The sequence below is a fragment of the Hypoxylon fragiforme genome (assembly GCF_022984875.1).
Source record: "Hypoxylon fragiforme strain CBS 206.31 chromosome Unknown GGS25scaffold_5, whole genome shotgun sequence".
NCBI classification, from domain to species: Eukaryota; Fungi; Ascomycota; class Sordariomycetes; order Xylariales; family Hypoxylaceae; genus Hypoxylon; species Hypoxylon fragiforme.
This window is the reverse complement of record NW_026054760.1, coordinates 2802899-2825958: the sequence shown is the minus strand read 5'-3', so window position 1 is coordinate 2825958 and position 23060 is coordinate 2802899. Positions and strand designations below refer to the sequence as shown.

Genomic DNA, 23060 nt, shown 5'->3' with positions numbered 1-23060 from the left:
TCCAGACGCAAGCGGTACGTCTTGATTATTTATTTTGCTTCAAAATACTACGCACCTAAACGAACCTACCGACCTTACCACGAACCTTACTTCACTATCCAGTCAAATCAAGTGTTCAGTTTTCTAATTAAGATGAACAGCGCTTCCGTTCCCACGGTTGCCCCAACTGTCCCTTCTTGGGCCTTAAAGGATCTCCTGAACAGATCGAGTCATGCACTTCCAGCGTTTTTGAGGGAACTCTGGCCGTCTTTCAACCCAAGAAATCCTGGGTTGCTAAATGGCACCGCCTGGATAACAACTGTGTCGGGGTTTATGCGATGAAGGTAAACGGTTCGTTGCCTGAAGACATTAAACAGAACATGGAAGACGACGGCCACATCTACATCCCGTAAGTTGTCTCCTATCGTTTCTGCTCCTTTCTCGATGGCTTTTCTGTTTTCCAATTCGTGCTTATGCTAACAAAATTTGCTCCTCAAATAGGCGAGATGGTAGCGCAACTGAGCTCGAATAGATTTCGATGAACAAGAGCGCTGCCGATCTGGCGCAGGCTACTGGCCGTGGATTGTGGCCCCGTTCCGCTTCAACCTCCAACCCGACCCCCCGTCCAGCCTCTGATCCTACTCGACGACAAGCTTCTGGTCCCGCTTCAGGCCGAGTTACTGGCCCTGTTGTTCCTGTTGTCCCTGGCTCTGCTTCCGGTCCTGCCCCTGGTCTAGGTAGCAATGCCACCCAGGCACAGGTCACTGTTCAGAACGGAAGCCATACCTCTGAGCAAGAGAGTCCTGAGGATGACGATTCGGAGCACAACGCACCCCCCGCCAAGAAAAGAAAGACCAATGCTAAGAAGAACAAGGGCAATGGCAAAAAGAAGGGAAAGAAGGGAAAGAAGGGAAAGAAACACTGAAAGGGTAGGAAATAACATCTCACTTGGCGCATTGCATCGGCGAAGGCGGCGTTTAATGATTGAGAAATTCGGAGATGTTCTGATACCCTTGGAAGGTTAATTTTCTTTTGATGCCTCGTTACCATATGTGGAGGAAAACTTGCAAAGGCATTTGAACACTACTGGCCAGAGATTTTGATCAGTTGGTCATAATACATATTGCCATGGCATATTTCTTCGGGGGATATTTGGTCTTGTACTTTTCCTTGCTCATAGTAATACATCACCAAAATACATGCTGGGTGACAATGCGACTTGAAGTTACTTGGTACTATTACTACTCCCTAATTCCGCTAACCCATCATCATCATCATCATCATCATCATCCATAACCCATGAACTTTTCCCTAGTACTCCATTCGTAATTGAGAAACATCTTTTTTTCAGAGCCAAGATAAATCACATGTATATCTAACTAGTAGGCAGCTACACACCTAGGTAGGTAGATAAGCTAATCAAGTCCTAGAAATACCCCAACCGCATCATCCGCTCCTCCTCGGGCTCCTCCATGTACGTCCCCACCACGCTCGCCTTCCGGCGCTCCTGGTCCTCGACCGAGATGTCGTCCAGCTTCGTGTAGCAGTCGATGATCTCGTCGATCAGGTCGTGCATCACCGTCGTCTGCCGCCGCGAGGCGTGACGAGGAGGAGGAGGAGCGGGCTCCGAGGCGGATGTCGTTGTTGTGGTTGAGGGTGATGGGGGCGGGGGTGGGCCGGTCTTGGTGGTGCTGTGACGGCTTTTTCTCTTCGCGGAGGACTTCTTGTGGTGGGGGTGGGGGTGCGGGCTGTGAGGGGTCGGGTTCTCCTTGATGCTGTCGTGGTGCTTGTGGTGGTGGCTACGGCTGTGGTTTTGGCTCCGTCGGTGGGCGGCGGTGCTGTGTCGGTGGTTCTGGGTGCTGCTGTTGCGGTGGATGTCGCCTGGTGAGTATGGTTGTGGTGAGAATGACGTGGGAGAAGCAGCGGAGGTTGAGGGAGTGGCGGCATGCGCGATCACGTCCTTGCCCGTCCACTTATTCTTCTTCTTGTTGTTGTCCTCCGTCCTCAGGGGTTGGGAGTGCGGCGACGGCGTGCGCGAGCCGGAGGAGTAGGAGCGCCGGGAGCGGCAGGCGAACATGGAGGCGTCGGACCCCGATGATGATAGTGAGTCAGATTCCCAGGAGCTGTGGCTGCTCCGCGGCCGCCGCGTGTGCGGCGAGTAGCTGTCCCCGTCCTCGCGGCGCGGAGGGGGGCCCGTGATGATCAGAGTGTCCTGGAGCGGGGAGACCCAGTGCGCTTTTCGGAAGCTGACTTCTTCTCCTTCTTGGGTTGGGTCGGAGGGGGGGTTGGTGGTGGTGGTGGTGTTGTTTTCTTCGATGGGGTTTGTTTGTATTTGTGGCGTAGGTGTAATGTCCTCGTTATGGGTGTTGTTGTTATTGTTGCTATTGTCATTGCTGCTAATATGAGTGCGAGAATTGTCGTGGGGACTGTAATCGGTGCTGATTTTGCGTGGCGGGCTGGACCTTCTGCTACTGCTCCTGCTATCACCGCCACCAACATAACCACTGCGATTGTTGCGGATGTCCGTACGGTTCGGTGGTGGTGATACTAGAGGTGATCGCTTCTCCATACGCTCCAGACGCTTCCCCCGCGGCGCAGGCTCCAGCTTGAAATCGTCCATGCTGTACCCGCTATCGACACGTCGCGGGACCCGGGATCCTGAGCGATTAGGGCGCTCAGGGGCCTTCGTATTGGAAGTCTCCTTGTTGTTGCCGTTGTCGTTACTATAACTGTGATTTTTGATGCTCACCAGCGTTCGGAGAGCGTTGACATCATCCTCCTTCGGAGACTGCGGCCGCGTGATGTCGTGCGTGCCGAAGAAGGCGCTCTCGCGCGGGTACAGCGCATCATGGCAGCTCGCGCAGATATTGTCCGTCCGCTCCTTGGTCGTGGTCAGGACGGTATTACACCCAGGCCACGGGCACGTGCGTATTGCTGCCTCCGACGTTGACGTCGTCTCGTGTTCGGTCGAAGAGTATGTGGATAGTGTCGGTGATGAGTTGAGGATGAGTCCGGGCCTCACGGCGCCTGGGTCACCATAGCTGGGTGTCCTGGACTTCCGCGACACGTCCTTGGGATTAACGGAAATTCCCCTCCGCTCATGTCGTACGCGCCACGAGTGGCGTCTCTCGACTTTCGCTTGATGATCGGACTCTGAAATCTTTCTTGGAAGATTGGACGGCCCCTCACGTTCCTCCTCCTTCTCGGCTGCTGCGGCCGCCGCTATCGCTGTTGCACGTCGGACAATAGGGCCCCGGTCAATTGAGCCACTGTCCACCGATCCATGATTGACGGAGCCATGAGTAACGGAACCACGGCCGGCGGGGCCATGATCAGCAGACTCCTTGTGATAGACTTGTATCGTCACGGCCTTAGGAGAGGGAGGCGTGCTTGGATGTCGAGCCCTTGCGTGATCCTGCCATTGCACGGCTTTCCCCTTTTCCTGGGTGATATTGTCACGTGGCAACCACTCAGGCGCAGCTAGAGGTAGAGATGGCGTGGGTAGGCTATCTCGCGTACCCTTGGGGCTTTGTACCGAATAGCTGAAGTTGCGCACCGGCGCTGTGTTTAACATAGATGCCGGTAAAGGTGTCACTTCCGCAGGGGGGCCCGTCCGCGGTGGTGCTGTCTTATCTAAGTCCCGCCCATTATGCCCCGTATATTGCTCTCGGTTCTTATCCTGCATCCGCAGAAGCTCGGCAGCGTACGCAGAGTCCGGCAGCGGTTCCTTCGACCTCTTGTCTACGAGCGGTCGGTCTGGTCGGTGCGTCACTTGATAGTTGGCTTGCCAGTCCCCCTGTTGTGACAGCTGCACTGGTGGCAGCGATGCCACCTTCTTTTCGTCATTACGCCTGCTACTTCGGAAGCTGTCTAGAACTCTCAACACGACGCCCCCACTGTTACTACTATGGTGTTTGCGAGTCTTCGATCTGGCCCGGCGGATCGACCCTAAGTGTCGGTGGGGTTTTTCTTCGTGAGGCATCAGCTATAAGTTACCAGTAGGTAGGTTTTGCCTTAAGTCTTCGTGAATATTCGCCGTCCTTTTTTTTTTCTCAGGTTAACTGCCTTTCATTATCTGACGAATAGATACTTATATATTCAGGGGCCTAGAATGGCAAAATAGTAAACCAATAAAAATAAATTCGCTTCGCTAGTATAGAATAATTAATGTGCTCATATAAATTAAATCATGTCGTCAGTAAAGAGTGACGGTAGGTATAGTGGAAAGTCAAAATAGTTGTTCTATGGCTCAGCAGAGGCGGGCACGCATCGCGTGGACGCAGGCATCGAGTCATAATAAACCACAAGTTTTTGTTAGTCAAGCAAAGTAGAAAGTCAAGGGAATTCGATGTTTCTTTGTCGCCACGTCAGGGATACAATTGTTCTTTTTCGTTATGGGCTACATTGTCTTCCCGTTGTGATTGTTGTATGTGTGCTTATAGGCTACAAGGACACAAAGAAAGCCAAGTCTTTTGTTTCTCATCCTCATGAATTAATGCATTGTGAGTCAATTGAAAGGATTCGCTGTCTGAAATTGCGTTTGTTTTGGACGAGCAGTGGTAGATTGCTGTCACGTCGTTTAGTTCTTCCCTACACCTATGACCAGAGTCATCTAGTTGTGTGATCCAGTGAATTTCATCTTATCTTGGATCTCAAGGAACTCCAATATTGAAAGCACGTAGATAAGATGAAAACTCATGAGCCACCGAGTCACAGTTCCCTATGTTTTGTCAGCGTTAGCTAACAAGTACATTTGCGAATAGCTTGAAGTCAAGATGCTCTATCCATGGATATCAAGCAAAGCCCTAGGGGTGTCACCCTGACCCCTCCCCTCTGATATATTCATAGACGATTCTTTGCTGACATTTTCAATACGTCATCGAATAAAGGTAATGATAGTTAATGACACACTCGTTGTTAAGCTGGCTTGGGTCGACTATGATCAAAAGCCAAAGATGAAAGCAGCAAGTTCCTAGTCGATTCCTAGGTATCTAGTAAACTCTGAAAGGTGGAAAGATCACTGAAAGCAGTGGCCAGAACCAGCACTGATTCATAACCTGGATGACAAACCCAGGCACAATCTTTTGGGATTATTCGCAAGAGAAAAATCAAGTCATACCGATTATTAATGGTAGAAATGTGCATTGTATACACGATTGCCATCTATAAGCTAGCTGTCACCGTCATGTTGTTGCTCAAAACCAGAAGGACGGGTGGAAGCTCATGACAAAGCACCTCGATATCGGTCAGGTACCTTAATCCGGCCTCCTCGCTTTTGCAAGTACCCTCCTCAGGAATCGGGAGAGTTGTTAAAATTATAGCTGTCTCGTTACTATGTTGTCGCATCAGCTCGTTGATGATTAGGTGTTGGGCACGGCTCGGTAAGTCGTTGAATGAGAGAGGAATGCTTTGTGTTGAGTATAAAGAGCGTATCTCCTCGTCTGCCCGAGGGCCAGGACTATAGGACTCGAGCAGCTCGGGTACGTTAAACTGTGTGTTTAGTGATTCATTGTTACGAGATATTGAATTTCTTCGTGACTTTAGCAACGGCTCCGATGCACTAGCCTCGGGTTCAGCGAACGTGAGTCGGGGCCCAAACTCATCCTCGTTCTCCACCTTGGTCTCCGGAACTGGACGACTGGAATAGCGCCCGACGGATACGTTCCGTGAAAATGGCGGGCGTCGAGGCAGAGCTGTTGCCGGCTCTTCTTCCGTAGAGAAAGTCATCCTTGGTCCTGTGCCCTCCTCGACGACCATTGTGGTTTCGGGTGTTGGTTTACTGGTGAACCTGCCTGTTGACGAGTGTCGCGAAAATGTTGGCCTAGACGGTGCTTTGGTCGTGGTGGGTGTAGAATCGCCCGATTCTGAAGCAACACTCAAAAGACCAGTAGAGCTTTGCGCTCGTTGAATAGGGGGGGCTGGCGTTATAGCTGGTCTTGTCACCGGGGCTATCGTGCCATACCCTGATGAATTGGTTGTAGCCGTATTCCCTGATTTCTGGGTTCTTTTACGTTTTGTATCCCCTAGTAGTTCTTCCCTACGCATGATATCTCCATAGCTTTTTCTCCGGCTGACAAAACTCATGGCACTATCCCTCCGCGAGGTTGCCAAGTCTTCCATTTCGCCATCACTTGCCGTGCTGAGACTATCATTGAAGTCAGCATCCATAGATTCTCCATCTTCGTCGCTATAATCAGTAGAGTCCTCATCCTCTTGACGATTGAAAGCAGAAGAGCTCAGTTGATGAGTATGGATCCCGAAGTTAAGGCCTAACTTCGCAATAGTAGAAACTGTCGGCTGCTTAGATTTGTCAAGTAAGTCATTGACATCTAAGCCTCTTGGCAAGCTATGATGACCATCGGATTTCGACATGGAGCTCCCTCTACGTCTGGTAGGATTGAGCATCTCCTCTAAAGAGGCGAGCTCTTGTGATCGAGACATTTCGTGAGCTTCGGTCCTCAAATTTTGAAGCTCTTGCCACCAATCGTCGTCCTTCAGCAATTCATGTATAATAAGCCCAGATTCGGAATTCATTCCACGGCCGTTGACGATAGTCTCGTAGCCCTGAAGTTGACCAGACGCAAGCCAAAACACTTGAATGGTAGCATCGATCCGCAACTTTTCTAATAAAGCTTTCAATCTTGCCTCTTCCTCCACAATCTCGCTTTCATATTCAACGAATACTAAAACGCGTAATTGAAATGCCTTTTTCCATGCCGGGACACTCCGTAAAATGTAGCCAAGTTGTAGAATCAACGTATCTTTAAACTGGTATCAGCATATTATCATTTTTCATCTTCACATAAAACTTACATGTATCAAAATTAGTTGTCAGCACGCTTTGAGCACCGTTTGTAATTTCGGCTGACATCTGAATCGGCCACAAATCAATATACTTTTTTATATTCCCTCCGTCATTTCGCGGAGTTTCTAGCGCCTGAAACCCTTTGCCAACTGCAACATTAAGACGGTGGCGCAGTGTGAGGTCCTCAAGAATTGTGAGATAGTCTATAACAGACATGGTACCCTCCGTACGGATTGAGTCTGTTGGAAGAAATCCGTCTAGTAGGCGAGCCGACGTGTCTCCTCGTCGACGGGTTGGGGTTTTCCCGTCAACTCTCGTCGAAATTCTTGGCGTTGTGGGTGTAGATGTCACTTTAGGTATTTGCGCAAGTGGCCTAGATTTCCGCAACTCGTCCATATCATAAAACCCCAGAACCGCTATATTGGGTCGCATACCGCCCAAGCCAGCCGACAAAATCAAATTTCGTACCCCCCATACAATTGTTGGCGACATCGTCAGCTGAACGAATGCCTTGATCCTCGAATATTCCGAGATATATCTGGTCCAAGCTGACTGCTGTAACTTCGCCTCGTGTACCCCCGTATTGAAGTCATCTGTTACAATGACATGCCCTAATATGTAAAGGGATCCTTTCTTCAGAGAATTACAAAACTGGATAAGCCGCGTATGGTGGCGAGGGTCATTAACTAAGAGGATGATTTGAGGTCTCCAGAACTTGATATGTTCAGGCTTGAGTCGTAGGAGGTACTTTCGTACCTGATGATAAATCAGATTCTGAGAAACATCACCCCAATGCTTCGGTGGGCTCATATAATGTATGATCAGGAAGAGGAATATTAGCACACAGATGGCTGCCGCAGCGTAAGTACCGTCTATGAAAAACATGGCAGCTGCAGAAAGGGCACTTCCTACAAATGCTGTATGCCAGCTAAAAAAGGTGAATGCGGGACGGAAGTTCGGGGCTGATCCTATCTTGAGTAAGAAGCAAGCTAAGTTCATGACAAAAAAGGTCATCTGCATCACGCTTTAGCTTTCGTACAAGGAGATCGTGAATATTCTTACCTGGTAGCCCATGGATATGAAAGTTGCAATCTGGTTTAAGTCTGCAAACAGTGCAACCTGTGCAATTATATAGGTGATAAGTATGGCCAGTATAGGGTCATCACGTCTGTTTCCTTTTCCGAATATGGATAGACCTGGAAGGAGTTTATCTCGTCCGAGAGCCTGAAGAAGTTTAGAGCTACCCAAGATTCCCATTAGAGCCGAAAAGAACGTTGTTGCACATTCTCCAGCAAGGATTAGTGGTGACCATATACTGGTCGTAGATATAATGTTGGTGTCTCTGAGAAAAGAAGGGTGAGTGATGCTAGAGGCTATCGACAAAATGACGACTACGTAGAGGAAGAAGGTCCACGCCATGGCCCACAACGTGCCTTTGGGAATAGCTTTACTTGGGTTCCGCAGGTCCCCTGACATTGATGCCCCAGCAAAGATGCCAGAAGTGGCACTGAAGAGAATTCCAAACAGCTCCCTGAATGTCTCAACGCCCTGATATGTAGAGCCACCAGTATGTGGGAACAGGTTGGAACGCATCGTGTCCATGCTTAAGCCGGTGAACTCGACCCCAATTATATCATTTTTGAATGGACTCATTACAACGGCTGAAACGGGAATGCTAAGAACGGCTAGAGTGAGGATGACAAGGAGACCACGGCTGGCTAAGGCGAAGATGGCCTGTCCAGCGAGGCTTAGAGCAGTGCAGATAACGAGGGCACAAGTCTGCATGGCATAGCCTTTCCAGTAGCCTTGTGGCAACAGAAGCCCAAGGTTTAATTTTAGGCAGTCTATAAGACCGACGACGTTGAGTGCGGTGTTTACTACTTGAGCAAGGTAGAAAAGCACGCCGATAGAACCGCCGAATTCAGGACCGAGAGACCTTGAAATTAGATAATAAGCACCACCACCTTTAACCTCTCCGTTGGACGCTATGGCAGACAAAGATAGTGTAGTAATCAAATCGATGACATAGGCTACAACGAGTAAACCTATAGAAATATTCGTACGTGAGGTCGGCAATGAGTTTTATTATGGAAGTAGAACCTACCGAGCATTCCCAGCAGACCGATTCGACCTAGTATAGAACCAAAACGAAGGAACATAAGAATACTGATGATATTCAGAACAACAGGTATAAAAACACCAGCGACAACACCTAGTTTGACTTTCTTTGCCGATGGTGCCGACTCGGCAGCCGTTTTATCTCCTCGAGATTCTGGAGGCATCTTGTCTTATGTTTGCTGTACTTATAACCTAGGTGTTGATACTGAGGGTGAAGACATTAGCCTTCAGCGCATTGTAGACATTGTAGACATTGTAGACATTGTAGACATTGTAGACATTGTAGACATTGTAGACATTGTTGATGAGAGAAGCGCATTGTCTTCTCTTCCTAGGCTTCGACCCCGCCTGAGGACCGAGCCTGGGGATGAGATGGGATCTTCAAGACCCGCGGCAGGCAATAAGATGCAACAACAAGCATCAAAGGATTAGCTAGACTCGTTATAGGCTAGTCTTAACCCCCACAAGGGCGTATTGGAATCTTGAAGCCAATTCTGCCCAATGACGTCGAGTAGCTGATCCCCAAATACTATGTAGAGAATAATACATCATAGTGGATTACTGTTCTTCTTTTTTCTGCGTTTAGAAGCGGATACTAAAGCGTATGGGGTCAAACTTGGAGTCGCAAGTTGATAGGGGAAAGAAAGAGTAGAAACTTGGAAGATGTATTTAACTAAAGAAAACTAGTGTGATGTTGTAAGTTGAAGCGCCTTTTTTTTTTCTTCTTTTTTTTCCTTTTGGGTTTTAAATTCTCAACAAGATTCAAGTTTCAAACGCTTTCGAAGATTGAAAAGTTGTGCAGGGTTCTAGGATTTTATGCTCTTATACAAGTTAACTGAGTAAGCGAATACTGTATAGTCGCATGACACAGTACTGTAAAGACTCTACTAAAAGGGATACTGTCTAATATCCATCGTAGGTAATTAGCCCGGCGATAATCGGAGAGATCCTAATTGGTTGATATGATAAAACTATAAACCGTTCTTATCCCGTGGGAGGGTCTTGAGGGTCCTGGGTGTCCACGGTTCCTTCCTAAATGATGCAGCTGACCGACTTGGACCAATTCTTCAGGGTCTGACTGATAAAGACACCCACCTGCATCATCACGAGCCTTCGCCTACATAATCACAATTCCTTCTCCCGTCTTTTACCATCTTGACTCCAACAACTCTGTACCATATAACTATTTCTTGGAACATCTTTTTGGTATGTATCAAACAAAATACCTATGATCTTGAAAAAGAGCTTCTAACCTACCTACCTATGTAGTGTTCTATGTATCTCATCCATCCATCCATCTACCTACTACCTACTTCCTATTACCAATTACCTAACGAGCCCTTCAATTGACTTATGCGTTGTAATTAGCTTCGAATAGCTTAGGTTTCATCGATTACGCAAGCCTTTCCCACGCCTAACCCTGACGCGTCGTAGTATTTCAATGATTGGCTTTTCCCATAGACCACAGATCTAAAAACACCATGTCGAATCCCGACCAGGAGAGAAGCATCACACCCCAGCCGGGTGGCCCCTTGGGTGTACCGATATCGTCCTCTCCGGGTTCCTTCCGAGGCCGTACGTACAGCACCTCCGTACCTCGTGCCGATGTCACTGCTCGTTTAGCTTCCCCTGTGCCGTCCCAAGCCTTTGGGACGCCCCCAACGCAAAGATCCCAGCCGGCGAATCGGGATAACGGAGAAAGCGCCGAAAGCTCAGGTCCTTTAGCAGGTGCCGCCGGCCAAAGCTCTATGGGTCCCGGTGTGTCCGCTCTTGCTGCAGCTCTTTCGAATTCGATAGGAACGTCGCCCCCGAGATTTGGCACTCCACCGGTACGATCTTCGTCGCCTGTAGGAACAACCTCCGGACTTCAGCCTTCTATGACCCCAACGAATTACGGCTCCTTCGAGGCAAGGTCGAGACATTTGCAGAATGGTGGTTCGGGGGCTTACGAAGACCCTGAAATAGTCAAGCGACATCTGGTTCAACCTACAGATGCTATTGATTCTGCCGCAGGTTCAAGTAATGGCGACAGGTCAAAGGGTAAGCAGGTTGGCGAGCCTGCAGGTCTAGGGCAAGACGACGAAGATTTTTCAAGTCTTCGCTTACAGGGAGGAGACATCACGCGCCAAATCTATAGATGGACAGAAGATGCAGAAGGCCGTGGCCGTCAACAACGTAGCAAGAGCTTTAGCCACGCAAGGGACGAACCTGAGAGCGACGTTCTTGATATAAACTCGATCAAGATTCCCGGAGGGTTTAGACGAAACTACTTACGAAGAGCCGCTCATAGCCCTATGAATGATGACGGACTGGAAGCTGGAGGGGGGATCCCAAGGGGCAGACGAGATCCCCAACTATTCACAACCAGCTTCCTAGAGTTTTTGTCTATCTATGGCCATTTCGCGGGTGAAGAGCTCGAAGAAGATGACGAAGTCTTGCGACCGGGCGAGTATTTCTCTTCTGGGGAAAGTGATGATTACTATGATAGCGAGGATGAAAGAGAACCAATGGAAGACAGTGCTTTGCTGACACCGTCTAAACGTAAGAGGAGACGGAAGACCCGAGGTGGCAGTGGCAAGAACACACCCTTCAACGCGGCTCTACTTCTCCTGAAATCCTTTGTGGGTACTGGGGTCTTGTTCCTACCTCGTGCTTATTTCAACGGTGGTATGCTTTTCAGCAATTTGGTGCTACTTTTCGTCGCAGCACTAAGCTATTACTGCTTCGTACTTCTGGTCACCACACGACTAAAGGTCGAAGGATCCTTTGGTGATATCGGTGGAATTTTATACGGCGACTGGATGAGGAAATTGATCTTGTTCTCGATCGTCATCAGCCAAATCGGGTTTGTCGCTGCGTACATTGTCTTCACGTCGGAGAATCTACAAGCTTTCATCCTCGCTGTCTCTAACTGCAACACGTATATCAAGATCACCTGGTTGATCTTGATGCAGATGGTTATCTTCCTGCCATTTTCGCTCTTCCGAGATATCGGCAAACTGGGATTCACAGCTTTAATAGCAGACGCTTTTATTGTTATTGGGCTGGCTTATTTGTTCTACTACGATGTTCTTACTCTAAGCACCAACGGACTTGCAGATATCATCCAGTTCAACCAGAAAGATTGGACGCTCTTCATCGGCACAGCTATCTTCACCTTTGAAGGAATTGGGCTCATCATCCCTATCCAAGAGTCTATGAAGCAGCCATCCAAGTTTCCCAAGGTCATGTTCTACGTTATGATAATCATTTCAGTCCTTTTCATCACCATGGGTGCCGTGTCCTATGCTGCATACGGATCGAAGACTGAGACTGTTGTCCTTCTCAACTTACCTCAGGATAACAAACTTGTGAATGGGGTCCAGTTTCTATACTCGGTCGCTATTCTCCTATCCACACCTCTACAGATCTTCCCGGCTATTCGAATCACCGAGAATGTCCTGTTCACGCGAAGTGGCAAATACAACCCCTATATCAAGTGGCAGAAGAATTTGTTCCGCTTCTTCGTTGTCTTTGTCTGTGCACTCATCGCATGGGGAGGTGCGGACAACCTGGATAAATTCGTTGCTCTTGTCGGAAACTTTGCCTGTATTCCTCTGGTGTACATATACCCTGTAAGTTTCCCTTCCGCGCCGTATAGGGTATCACCCAATTATACTAATACATTCATAGCCGCTACTACACTACAAGGGCGTGGCAAAAAGTAGAGTCCGTAAGGTTACCGACCTCATCCTCTGCGTCTTCGGATTCGTGGCTATGGCATATACCACTAGTTTGACGGTAATTAGCTGGGCGAGCGCTCCATCGGGTCCAAGCTTGCCGAAATATTGTGATACTCATAAGCTGTAAATTATTAATGCAGCAGTAAGGAGGGTTACTCATTAGAAGAAATGTATAGTACTTGCATCAGCGGCATCGGGAGATGTGCTCGAATTAGAAATTTGCTTATCCGCATGAGAGAGGAAGATAGAGTTTGTATGGTATATTTCGACACTGAACACTAGGGATGGCACCGGGGCTTTTTGGATGATACTATTCAGAGGTTGAGTAAACCTAGTACTATGTATGTACCTTATGTGTATCAATATACCTAGGTTAGTACAAAGGTTAGCACGTACATATAGTTACAGCTGTGTATGCTGAATTCACACACACATGCATGTTGTACTATGTGATGACACATCAGTAACCGTATTCATCGTGCTTTGTATGCCTTGTCTTCAATGTTGTTGTGAAATGTGTAATCCGTAGGAATGAAAGGATAATATTGAAAGTATGCTGTCCTTTAAAGTTCAATGTTCCTTTTAGCGTAACTACATGTATGTACAGTACTACTGTACTACTAACTAGTAGTTAGTATCTGGCATCTCTCTATTTCTATTGGCCCGTGCAGCATATTCCATAATTTATTTTACCGGTGTTTAGCCAATTGGCTCAGGCGACTTCTCTTTGATGTTGCCACTACAAATATGTACTGTGTACAACTTTGTAGGGCGGTCTTAGTACTTAGCATTGTTCATCCATTGTTCACCCGCGATCTGAATCGTGACTATCTTACCATCTTGAATATTTCAAAAGCTCGCAATATCTTGGGCGAGCCTTGCTTTACGCATTAGAACACGCCGTGAAATTTTAATTTTCTTTTTGAGAAACTCGCGTCTCGACATACCAGGTGTCACACTCTTCACCGTCGCCTTTTGCTCACCCTTGCTACTATTTCTATCCATTTGGATAACTACGGAAAGCTAATTACAAGATGAACGCGCCCGATCGGTTAGTTATATTTCTTTTCATTTTTCGGCTTTTGTTATCCCCTATGTAGTCCTGAGTACTCTTTGGTATACTCCCTTTTGCTGCTCTAGGATGTGGGAAGTCGCAATGGCAGAATGGCAGAATATACCCATCAGAGTTCAGAGGGAAGGTGCAACCATCCCGTCGTCAACCGCCTCGCGTGGACAAGGGTAGATGGTGGTGGTTTGCCCAATGAAACCCATCGATCTCGAACATCATCGTCTTCATTTCAAATATCGAAATATCGACGAGAAGGCCCCTCGAGCAAGGCTCTTCAGGCACAACACCTAGGCTTGAACCAAAATCTTTACAATCCATTAACTTCTACTCTCAAAACAATACACCCTCTTTTATTTCTACACCAAGATCTCTTTATCCTCATCTTCATTTACCCAACACCCCGAAGCCATCTATTTCACCTTAAGTTTCCCAGTCTACAAATCCTCAAGATGGATGCTGTAAACTACGCTGAGTCCGAATTGCTTCACTCGTTGATGCCTGGTTCCAAGTTAACGAGTTCTTAGTTTCGAGCTGTTCCTCCTTAATGAGGCCAATGGTGAAAAGAAAATCACCGAGAAGGCATTCGTCGGTATGTAAATCGTTCAACAGTCCTAAGCATATTTGGTACTAGCGAATATTAGGCATGCCGAATACTTCAGACTTCACCATCCTTAAAGAGGACCACACCGTTGGGAACCTGCTTGCTGAGCACTTCAAACAGCACCCCCATGTCATGATGGCTGGATACAAAGGTAAGATGATGCCCAGTAATATACTAGAGGAATGTAAACCTAAACCGCCTTATAGTTGCCCACCCTAACGTCCCAGAGGTCTTGATTCGCCTTCAGACCGATGGCACCATCACTCCACGCGAGGTTTTTGTCGACGTGTGCAAGCAGCTCATTGCGTCCCTTGCACAGCTCGCGCAGAACTTCACCCGTGAGTATGAGCTTCGTCGCATGGCTACGGCGGGGGACAATGATAACCCAAGCGGCAATGCCAATGGAAAGCCTTAAAGGGTTCTATCACGACAGCACGGAATTCTCTTAATGGACTGGAGAACTAGGATTGGGGGATACCCGGCGTTAACGGCTTTGACTCGCATTCTAGACAATTTGTAAATTCATGGCATAATTTGCCAACCGATGAACTGGACCTTTTAAGATGCTTAATTTGACTTATAGACCATTCTGTGAATATGTTTATTACTCGGCCTAGCTCATTGCTGCGGGTTAGCAGCATGGCATTGGTGAAAGAAACCCTCCATTATCAGATATGGATATCCCCCTGGAGCCTTATTTCTATGTGGCTACAGGCCCTTCTCCTCCCGGTATTAACTACATAAGATGGTGAGTTCCGCTGGATCATGTATTAGTGGTGGAGGACATGGACATACCATGCAAATGTTGTTGCCGTTTAAAAGGATCTTGGAGAGCTTGGTATGGTTTCCTGAGTAGTCGCTGTGCCCTTGTTAGATATCGTCTGAATGTGTATGCATTGTTATGCTGGGGATGAGTATGCCATACAATTCTGTCACGTCCTCTAGGACCATGTCTGCCAATAGCATTAGTCTACGCCAAGCGATAGAGGTATATGGTTTATATCTCTACGAATACTTACTGACGTAATCGTCGAATCCTAGTAGCGTTCCGCTGAATTCTATAGTTGCATAGTTAGTTAGTTATAGCTGTTCGTCACTGGGCTGATGGGCTCTGAGTGTATTTTTGAAGTTTGAAGTTTGAAGTTTGAAGCGCAAGGAGAGGGGCCCTTACCCTTGTCACCCTTCATGATGACCCATATTCTTGAGCCGACGCACTTGTCGATGAGTTCTGTGATATAAAAATGAGCCAAGACAGTCCAACTGGTTTTGATATTCATATATGATAACGTGCATAGATACCTAAGGGTAGTAGTTGGGACGCCATCTTGGGCGAGATAATGGAGATTGTCTTTGCGAGGTTTCTTGTTAATGGAATGGATGCTTTGAGAATACGGTGCTGAAGCTTTATGGATATATATATGTAGGTACCTAAGGTCTGTATCTGTAGTTGGCCCGGCATGTGGTTTTAGTTGATGAATTAGGTAATCAATCATGCAGAATGGATGACTAAGAAGTAACTAGACAGTGTCCACAATCAATTTGACAAACACTGCATAGTTATTCCATACATAACATTCCATACATAACAATAGTTAAACTATTCAATGTTGGCTAATCGTTGGTTAATTGAATCCCCTAAATATTACACCAACAGTCCAACAGTCCAACAGTCCAATAACTTACCGGGCTGCCTCACAACAATACCTACATAACTGCTTACTTGCCTACCAAACCCAAACAGAGCATTGAAGTTCCCACCATTCCTTCAACTTACTAGTTTTGCCTATAACTATATGTAGTCATTTTTTATTTTCTCGCAACGCGTCTGCCTAATAAGTAAAGATTCAAGATTTCGCACTAGTTACAAGGTCATGATGGGGCATCGCTGTCATATAATCCCCTAATCACCAATGACGTCCCTTGGAACTTCAGAGGTTGCCGCCAATGCTCTGAGATCCTCAAACGCCTTGCGCGCATCGCTCGTTTTGCGGTTAGTCCCATACCCTTGAACTCCAAGAAACTCGAAGAGTATTTATTAGCAGAAAGCATTTCTGCTACCTACAAGACAAACGACAAGAAATATATTAACAATTAATCATATATTCACAGCCGTTGGGCAGTACGGAGTGCTATAATGACCACTACACCACCAAAGTACCAACTCTGGCATCCTACTCGGGGAATCTCCTTCTCGCCAGTTGCGCGCTCGCCAAATCTCACTCCACAAAATGATCAGATTTTGAACGATCCTGCCGTGGCAAGGAACAAGGCTTATGCGGCTACCTCTTCAATAGACGACCTTGATCTATCTGCCTTGCCCAAATACAAACGTGCATCATATCCAACTCCAAACCATGCTGCGCTCGCCACGAATAAAACCACACCTATTACATCCAACCCTCCCGAGATAGCGGATCAAGATGAATCCACCCTTCCCCTACACAAGAGGAAGGCGCTATTCGACACGGCCACTTCTGATCACCCCCCTGCAGTTGCTTCCTCGTTCAAGATGGTGGATGACTTGTTCTACGCCGCCAAGAAGGCACCAGCTGGATCGGCTAAGTCATATTGGTCTTATACCCACTACCGAGGGAAAGGGCAGGACGGGACGGAGCAGAAAGTCAAGGTACACTATTGTCGAAGCAAGTTCACCATGGAAAAAGTATGCCGAGATTATTTCGTTGGCGAACCAGTGCTCGGGTTCGACCTAGAATGGGAGGTCGACTCATACAAGTGGCAAGGAGTCAAGAGAAATGTCTCATTGATCCAATTAGCGAGCCCCAGTCGGATCGGTCTTTTCCACGTTGCGCTCTTTAACGAGAAAGACGAAATGGTTGGACCTTTGTTCAAGAGTATAATGGAAGACCCAAACGTCACTAAAGTCGGCGTTGCTATCAAAGGTGATACAACTAGACTACGAAACTATCTAAAAATTGACTCGAAAGGGTTGATAGAGCTCAGTCACTTATATAAGCTCGTTACATACTCCGCCAATGAACAGTACAGCGAGATCAATAAGAGGCTCGTACCTTTAGCCACTCTAGTAGAGCATTACTTACATCTGCCCCTTTATAAGGGGCAGTCCGTCCGAGGAAGCGCTTGGTCGAAGGCCTTGGATATGGACCAAGTCGTTTGTAGGTTGAAGTCACGTTCGCTTTCATTCTTTAGCTCACCGTATTATAGACTCGGCATCAGATGCGTATGCTGGATTGCAGCTTTATGCCACCCTCGAACACCACAGGAAGCAACTTGATCCTTGCCCGCCCTCTCCACACCATGCGGAGAAGAACTTGCCTATCCGACTGGCTGACGGAGTAGAAATCGCTACAAACGAGGACCCCTCCGTCGATGCTATGGAGGTGACGCTCCTAGAATCTAACCCATATCCCATCAAAAAGCGGACGGCGTCTTCATCACCGGCGCGTCCCAAGGACTCGCGAGTCGAAATTGCAGAGGACAAGGTAGCTTGCTATCGGGCCACCCACCCCGATGCAAGTGCCACCTTTCTCCGTGCGTATTATATGTGGCATGATCAAGGCCTCGATCCGAAAATGATAGCGCAGCTCTTGCGAAGCCCGCCACTCCAGACAAAAACAGTAATCAGTTACATCAGCACGGCGATCAAGCGATATAAGCTCCCCGCTGATCCCGAGAGGATGCGCGAGGAGATACTGGAAGACGGGCCCCGCTCGAAGTGGCCCGAAGCAGTGGCTACTGCGGTCATGGCTCAAAGTTGAGCATCAAACCCGGCTGACGCTTTCACGCTCTTGTTGTGAGTCGTTCGTATCTGAGAATGATATAGGGCATACTAGGTATATAGGTACGCGAGGTACCTATTTATATATGGCCTGAGGATAAATCATTCTCCGGAACACGACCTGTTGGTGGGGTCTTGTCCTGTTGGCTCTTTTTCGGTTGCATAAGCAGGCATCCTATTAGGTACACATATGTACTGTAGACATTTCTGCCTCACGCTTCTCTACGATACCCTGTTTTACGGTCTACCCCCGATACCTACCTACCTACCTACCTACCCACCTACCTACTTAAGTCTAACTTTGACACTGGAGAAGCGCTCTTAGATATAAGAATCTTCATGGTTTCAGGAGTTTAGGCTGGGTACCTGGATAGATGGTTAATTGGTTGGTTGGTTGGTAAATGCTTACATAGCTACCTCCCCTGTCATATGCTTACCTAGATAGTATCGTCTAACTAGAGGTATACAATAAAATCCAACTCTTTGAAATAATTCACTTTACCTACAAATGGATATTGCTGGAAAGCCGTCTGCGTCGTTTGTGATTTGATTCATAGCCAAGCATGTTGATCTATGCCGTTGCTGAGTTGTATGTAGCCTTACTCTTCTTGCACAAACATAGTATGTAGGTAGGTACCTAGCATGTGTGTGTGTTAACAGCCATGGATATATATCACTACCTAGGTTAGAGTATACCTACCTCCTAGGTTAGGTATCTACCTAAATACACGGGCAGGCAAAGAGAATTCATTCATCCCGTAGCACGTTAAGCATGCATGCACTGTAGTTCCAGTATGAAGATAGAGGAGGGTGTCAAAAGGGGGTATTAGTTCTGTGTTATTTTCTCTATACCTAACCGCTACCTACCTACATACCCAACATGGAATGGAGTAAATTCCTCCTTCCTTCCTTCTTTCCTTCTTTCCTAGCCATTATACTACTCCGCCGCTGCGAGCAAGTCCCTCCCCCGGTTAATCTGCACGACCTTATCCTCGCCACCGCTAACAATACCCCAGTGGGCATCCCAAGCGACGCCGAAGAGCTTTGCGCCGCGGCCGGGAACGTCGCTAGCGCCGCCAGTTTTTTGGATAGAAGACTCGCGCTGGATGGTATGGACGCTCTCGCAGACGGAGCCGCCGCCCTCGGCGCGGGTTGCGGGGCGGACGCTGCGCAGGTCCCAGATGCGGCAGGTGCCGTCGTAGGAGGCGGAGACGAGGGAGTGGTCGTTGTCGGGACAGGGGGCGAGGCCGCTGACGATGTTGCGGTGGCCGCGCAGGGTCATGACGGAGGTCAAGGCGGCGCTGGCGCGCGGGTCCACGAGCGTGACGTGTCGTGCTGAGTTGCCGGCCGCGAGGAGCAGGGAGTTGCCGTTGCGGCGGAGGGCGCAGAGGGAGAAGAGGGGGTGCGAGGTGGTGATCACGTTCTCGACCTTGGAGGTGGTCAGGTCGAGCGTGCGGATCGTGTGGTCGAGGGAGGAGGTGTAGGCGATTGTGGAGTCGGCGGGGTCGAAGACCGCGGCGCTGGCGGGGAGGTTGTGGGGTCTCGTTAGGGAGAGGGGACCGCGCTGAGATACTGATGATGAGAGCTTGGCTTTTTTGGATGAGGGTTGGTCTGCCTCAGGAGCCTGGACAGCGGGGGCAGATGACTTGGAGGTGGTCCATAGGCCAACGTTTCCGTCAACTGAGGTGCTGAGGATTCGTCCGGTGGGCCCATGGACGTCGAGGGTATTGACGGCGGTCTTGTGACCACACAGCTGTAGAGTCTGTTTGAAAGTGCCCGAGAGATGATCATTGGCCTCGGCGTACTTCCATATGCGGATCGTCGCATCCTGGCCGCTAGATGCGATTTGGGATGAGGAAAGGAATTTGGCAGCCTTGATACTGTTCGCATGCCCGTGGAGTCCGGTCGGTGATGAAGTCGCGATAGCATTGCCTGAACCGTCCCATATCCGAAGTATGCCGTCATCGGAGGCAGAGAGAATTCTCTCTTGGCCAGTGGTGAAGTGGTCACCAGACCAGATGCCAGCCCGTGATGAGGCAGACAGCACATCGATGTCCCTGACCCAATCGTCGTGCTCAAAGCTTGCTTGGTAAACAGGAGGTATTAAGCTGCGGACGTATTGGAGAGTAATGGTAGATTCGGAAGAGAGGCCATTGGCCTTAAGATAGTCTTCTAGTGAGGTGCGCAGAAAGCTACCGTTGACGAGGAAGTCGAAGGGGATTGGGGATGTTGTATCAAGCATAGACTCGGAATTGAGGACTCGTGATAAGCCATAACGCTTAATATCTAGAACCTTTGTAAGTATTATATACTATTTTCAATACGAAGTGCCAAGACAAACCTGCTGGGACAAGCAATTGCGTTCGACCTTCTGGCAATTGGAGATCCGGAGATGTCGTCGTGAAGTTAACTCGGATCTGATGTGGCTCGGCCGTGCCCGGCTGGCCCATTGATGTATCCATCTTTACTGCGCAAGCCAGAAGAGGTTTGTGAACTAGGGTTTGTAATTTTCAACAATTTTCTGGTTGTATTAGAACTTGTCTGTAGTGTGAGACAGGCGCAGGACGTAATGTGCTATTCTTCAGGTATGTATCACAAAATCTTGGAGTTTATGGATTTCTTTTTTTTTAATCGATAACAAAATAGTTGGTTAGTTAAATCGATAAGATTTCAGTTAGGTCATGCAAGGTTAGCATCTGCCTTACCTTACCCACCCCGCGATGCAGGTGATTATGCCATTATGGTATTGTACCTGTAAGTAGTATTTCCGTACTTAACAGTAGAACGTTATTAACGTTAAAGCCACGCACTAACAAACATTAACGCAGCCACATTCAATTTACGCCAAAACGCGTCGCCCTCTCGTGAAAACGCGTCTTTGGCCTTTCCTTTTCTTTTCTTTCGCCCAAGATAACTCATCTTTTTCAATTTAGTCAAGGATGTCAATGGCTGGCTTCCACAATGGCTACACTAGACGATATTCCCGGTAACATGCTCCGGAAGCCTTCGTAAGCACCTATATTCATATATACTTAAGCACCTAGGCATATTAACCATGCTAACTATTGATAGGGGCAACCCGGAAGATGCACTTGAGAGGGCACCTTCAGACTACAAGCCACTACACTCATTTCATCTAGATAGGGATAAGTCATATCAGCAACAGTTTGCTGACATGTACTTCTTGAGGCTCACCAAGATCAAACCTGCCATCGAGGAATTAGCATCTGCTGCCTGGGAAGGCTGCGTTCTTGGCGAAGAGACGGTCAGTAAGGCCGAGCGGGTGCTAGATATTCGACAGGGCGAACTATGCTGGGTTGTTGGCACCGTATATATGGACATGTCACTTAAGCCTAATATTCTTGAGGATGTTTCTAAGGATGTAAGTCATGCATACCCATATACCCTACTCATTCTTTACCCTAGCCTAATTCTTACTTTTTTTTTAGCGATGGTTATCAGCCCCAATCTCGAATAAGAAGTATTACGCAGAGGATGGCTCAGACGCTGTGACACTAGAGGATGAATCCGGCCGCATACGACTAGTAGGAGACATACTGAACTCTGTAATCCTTGTCACCGGTTGCATTATCGCTGTTATGGGCACCGAGAATGCGAATGGCGAACTGGAAGTTATCGATCTGAAATTCCCAGACTTGCCTCCGCAGCCGGATCGTTGGGCTATGTCCAAGACTTCGGCTAAGAGCGGCAGTGCCAAGGGGGGCAAAGGGAAAGTAAAGGACGAGAACGAGAACAAGGACGAGAAAGAGGACGAGGAGATGACTGATTTACAGTCGAAAGGCCGCGGAGGCAAAATAGCTATTGTGTCTGGTCTAGGGTTTTCTGGTAGCGATGCATCCCACGCCATTGAGCTCAACCTCTTACTCGAGTACCTACTGGGAGAGTCTCTAGACCCTGCAGCTCAGCAGGAGCTATCCCAAATCAGCCGATTGATCATTGCTGGAAATTCGATATCACTTGAGGAGAGAAGGGCTACAGACGATGAGATGACAGAGAAGAAGGCACACAAGAAATACGGATACGACAGTAGCGCGTACAACGCCCTGCCGTCCCAGCTCCTAGACGAATTCCTCTCGACTTTACTGCCTACAATGCCAGTCACTCTACTCCCCGGCGCGCAAGACCCTGCCAATACCAGCTATCCTCAGCAACCGATACACCCAGCCATGTTTCCGAATTCGAGGCCCTATACAGCCCAGCCAGCCTCTTCAGAAATCGGCTGGTTTGACACAGTAACGAACCCATGGGAAGCGGAGGTGGAAGGCTGGAGAGTTCTAGGGACGGGTGGTCAGAACGTGGACGACATATTCAAGTACGTTGGCAGCGACGATCGCCTAGGCATGATGGAAGCCATGTGCCGATGGCGCTGTTGCGCCCCAACAGCCCCCGACACCTTGTGTAAGTCAATTCTGTCCCCGTTTTCTACTCTCTCTCTAGTATATCTCCAGTGCTAATTAATTTTGCTTAACAGGGAGTTACCCATTCCAAGACGACGACCCATTCGTCATGCAAACGTGCCCACACCTGTATTTTGTCGGTTGTCAGCCCGAGTTCGGCACCAAAGTGATCCAAGGGCCGGAAGGACAAGTCGTGCGACTGATCGCCATCCCGTCCTTTTCGGCTACGCAAGAGATCATATTAGTTGATACGGACACCCTCGACGTCACGAAAGTAAAGATTGCCGCCGTTTAGAAAGATGTTATAATTGGCATCAGAGCATAGATGGTTTAGTCGTCGTAGCATAGCACAGGAGTTGAAACTTGGCAAATGAAAATGGAGCCGATGACATTCATATATAGGTATAAATATGATTATTTAAGGTCAAAATGGGAAGCCTATATCCATATGAAGATCAAATGGCATAGAGAATAGAGGATACCACTAACCTAGGCATGAGTAGGTATTAAAATAGTAGATAGTACCTAGGTTAGTGTAGTAGGTATTAATAGGTACATGGATCTACACTAGGACCCCGGTCTTTCGATAAG

General features: G+C 48.0%; 8 protein-coding genes across 8 annotated transcripts; 4 read left to right on the top strand and 4 right to left on the bottom strand.

The window, feature by feature from the left end:
* Positions 1-1340: 1340 nt before the first annotated feature.
* GGS25DRAFT_292713 (uncharacterized protein) lies at positions 1341-4144 on the bottom strand. The gene has a single exon (XM_049257574.1). The coding sequence runs from the start codon at positions 3959-3961 to the stop codon at positions 1406-1408; it is 2556 nt and encodes an 851-aa protein (XP_049116972.1). The 5' UTR covers positions 3962-4144; the 3' UTR covers positions 1341-1405.
* A 998-nt stretch (positions 4145-5142) lies between these two features.
* GGS25DRAFT_514438 (amino acid permease-domain-containing protein) lies at positions 5143-9066 on the bottom strand (the record flags this gene model as incomplete). The annotated part of the gene is made up of 4 exons (XM_049262991.1): positions 5143-6740; positions 6793-7798; positions 7847-8829; positions 8889-9066. The coding sequence occupies 4 exons, from the start codon at positions 9064-9066 to the stop codon at positions 5143-5145; spliced, it is 3765 nt and encodes a 1254-aa protein (XP_049116971.1).
* A 791-nt stretch (positions 9067-9857) lies between these two features.
* GGS25DRAFT_491859 (transmembrane amino acid transporter protein-domain-containing protein) lies at positions 9858-13180 on the top strand. Its single transcript, XM_049261128.1, has 3 exons — positions 9858-10108; positions 10271-12516; positions 12575-13180. Exons 2-3 carry the CDS (start codon positions 10384-10386, stop codon positions 12749-12751), a joined length of 2310 nt encoding a protein of 769 aa, XP_049116970.1. The 5' UTR covers positions 9858-10108; positions 10271-10383; the 3' UTR covers positions 12752-13180.
* Positions 13181-13376: 196 nt separating this feature from the next.
* On the top strand, positions 13377-14835 carry GGS25DRAFT_491853 (DNA-directed RNA polymerase II subunit RPB11). Its single transcript, XM_049261127.1, has 4 exons — positions 13377-13675; positions 14218-14282; positions 14335-14445; positions 14501-14835. Exons 1-4 carry the CDS (start codon positions 13659-13661, stop codon positions 14707-14709), a joined length of 402 nt encoding a protein of 133 aa, XP_049116969.1. The 5' UTR covers positions 13377-13658; the 3' UTR covers positions 14710-14835.
* On the bottom strand, positions 14836-15708 carry GGS25DRAFT_491851 (like-Sm domain-containing protein). Its single transcript, XM_049261126.1, has 6 exons — positions 15594-15708; positions 15466-15522; positions 15314-15352; positions 15220-15247; positions 15090-15153; positions 14836-15030 (listed from the first exon to the last, which is right to left on the bottom strand). The coding sequence occupies exons 1-6, from the start codon at positions 15616-15618 to the stop codon at positions 14995-14997; spliced, it is 249 nt and encodes an 82-aa protein (XP_049116968.1). The 5' UTR covers positions 15619-15708; the 3' UTR covers positions 14836-14994.
* A 161-nt stretch (positions 15709-15869) lies between these two features.
* On the top strand, positions 15870-18543 carry GGS25DRAFT_491845 (ribonuclease H-like protein). The gene is made up of 3 exons (XM_049261125.1): positions 15870-16284; positions 16404-17428; positions 17478-18543. Exons 1-3 carry the CDS (start codon positions 16205-16207, stop codon positions 18029-18031), a joined length of 1659 nt encoding a protein of 552 aa, XP_049116967.1. The 5' UTR covers positions 15870-16204; the 3' UTR covers positions 18032-18543.
* A 155-nt stretch (positions 18544-18698) lies between these two features.
* GGS25DRAFT_491843 (ribosome biogenesis protein YTM1) lies at positions 18699-20729 on the bottom strand. The gene is made up of 2 exons (XM_049261124.1): positions 20393-20729; positions 18699-20337 (listed from the first exon to the last, which is right to left on the bottom strand). The coding sequence occupies exons 1-2, from the start codon at positions 20511-20513 to the stop codon at positions 18989-18991; spliced, it is 1470 nt and encodes a 489-aa protein (XP_049116966.1). The 5' UTR covers positions 20514-20729; the 3' UTR covers positions 18699-18988.
* A 145-nt stretch (positions 20730-20874) lies between these two features.
* GGS25DRAFT_491841 (DNA polymerase alpha/epsilon subunit B-domain-containing protein) lies at positions 20875-23040 on the top strand. Its single transcript, XM_049261123.1, has 4 exons — positions 20875-21059; positions 21124-21433; positions 21501-22470; positions 22544-23040. Exons 1-4 carry the CDS (start codon positions 21013-21015, stop codon positions 22762-22764), a joined length of 1548 nt encoding a protein of 515 aa, XP_049116965.1. The 5' UTR covers positions 20875-21012; the 3' UTR covers positions 22765-23040.
* Positions 23041-23060: the final 20 nt, after the last annotated feature.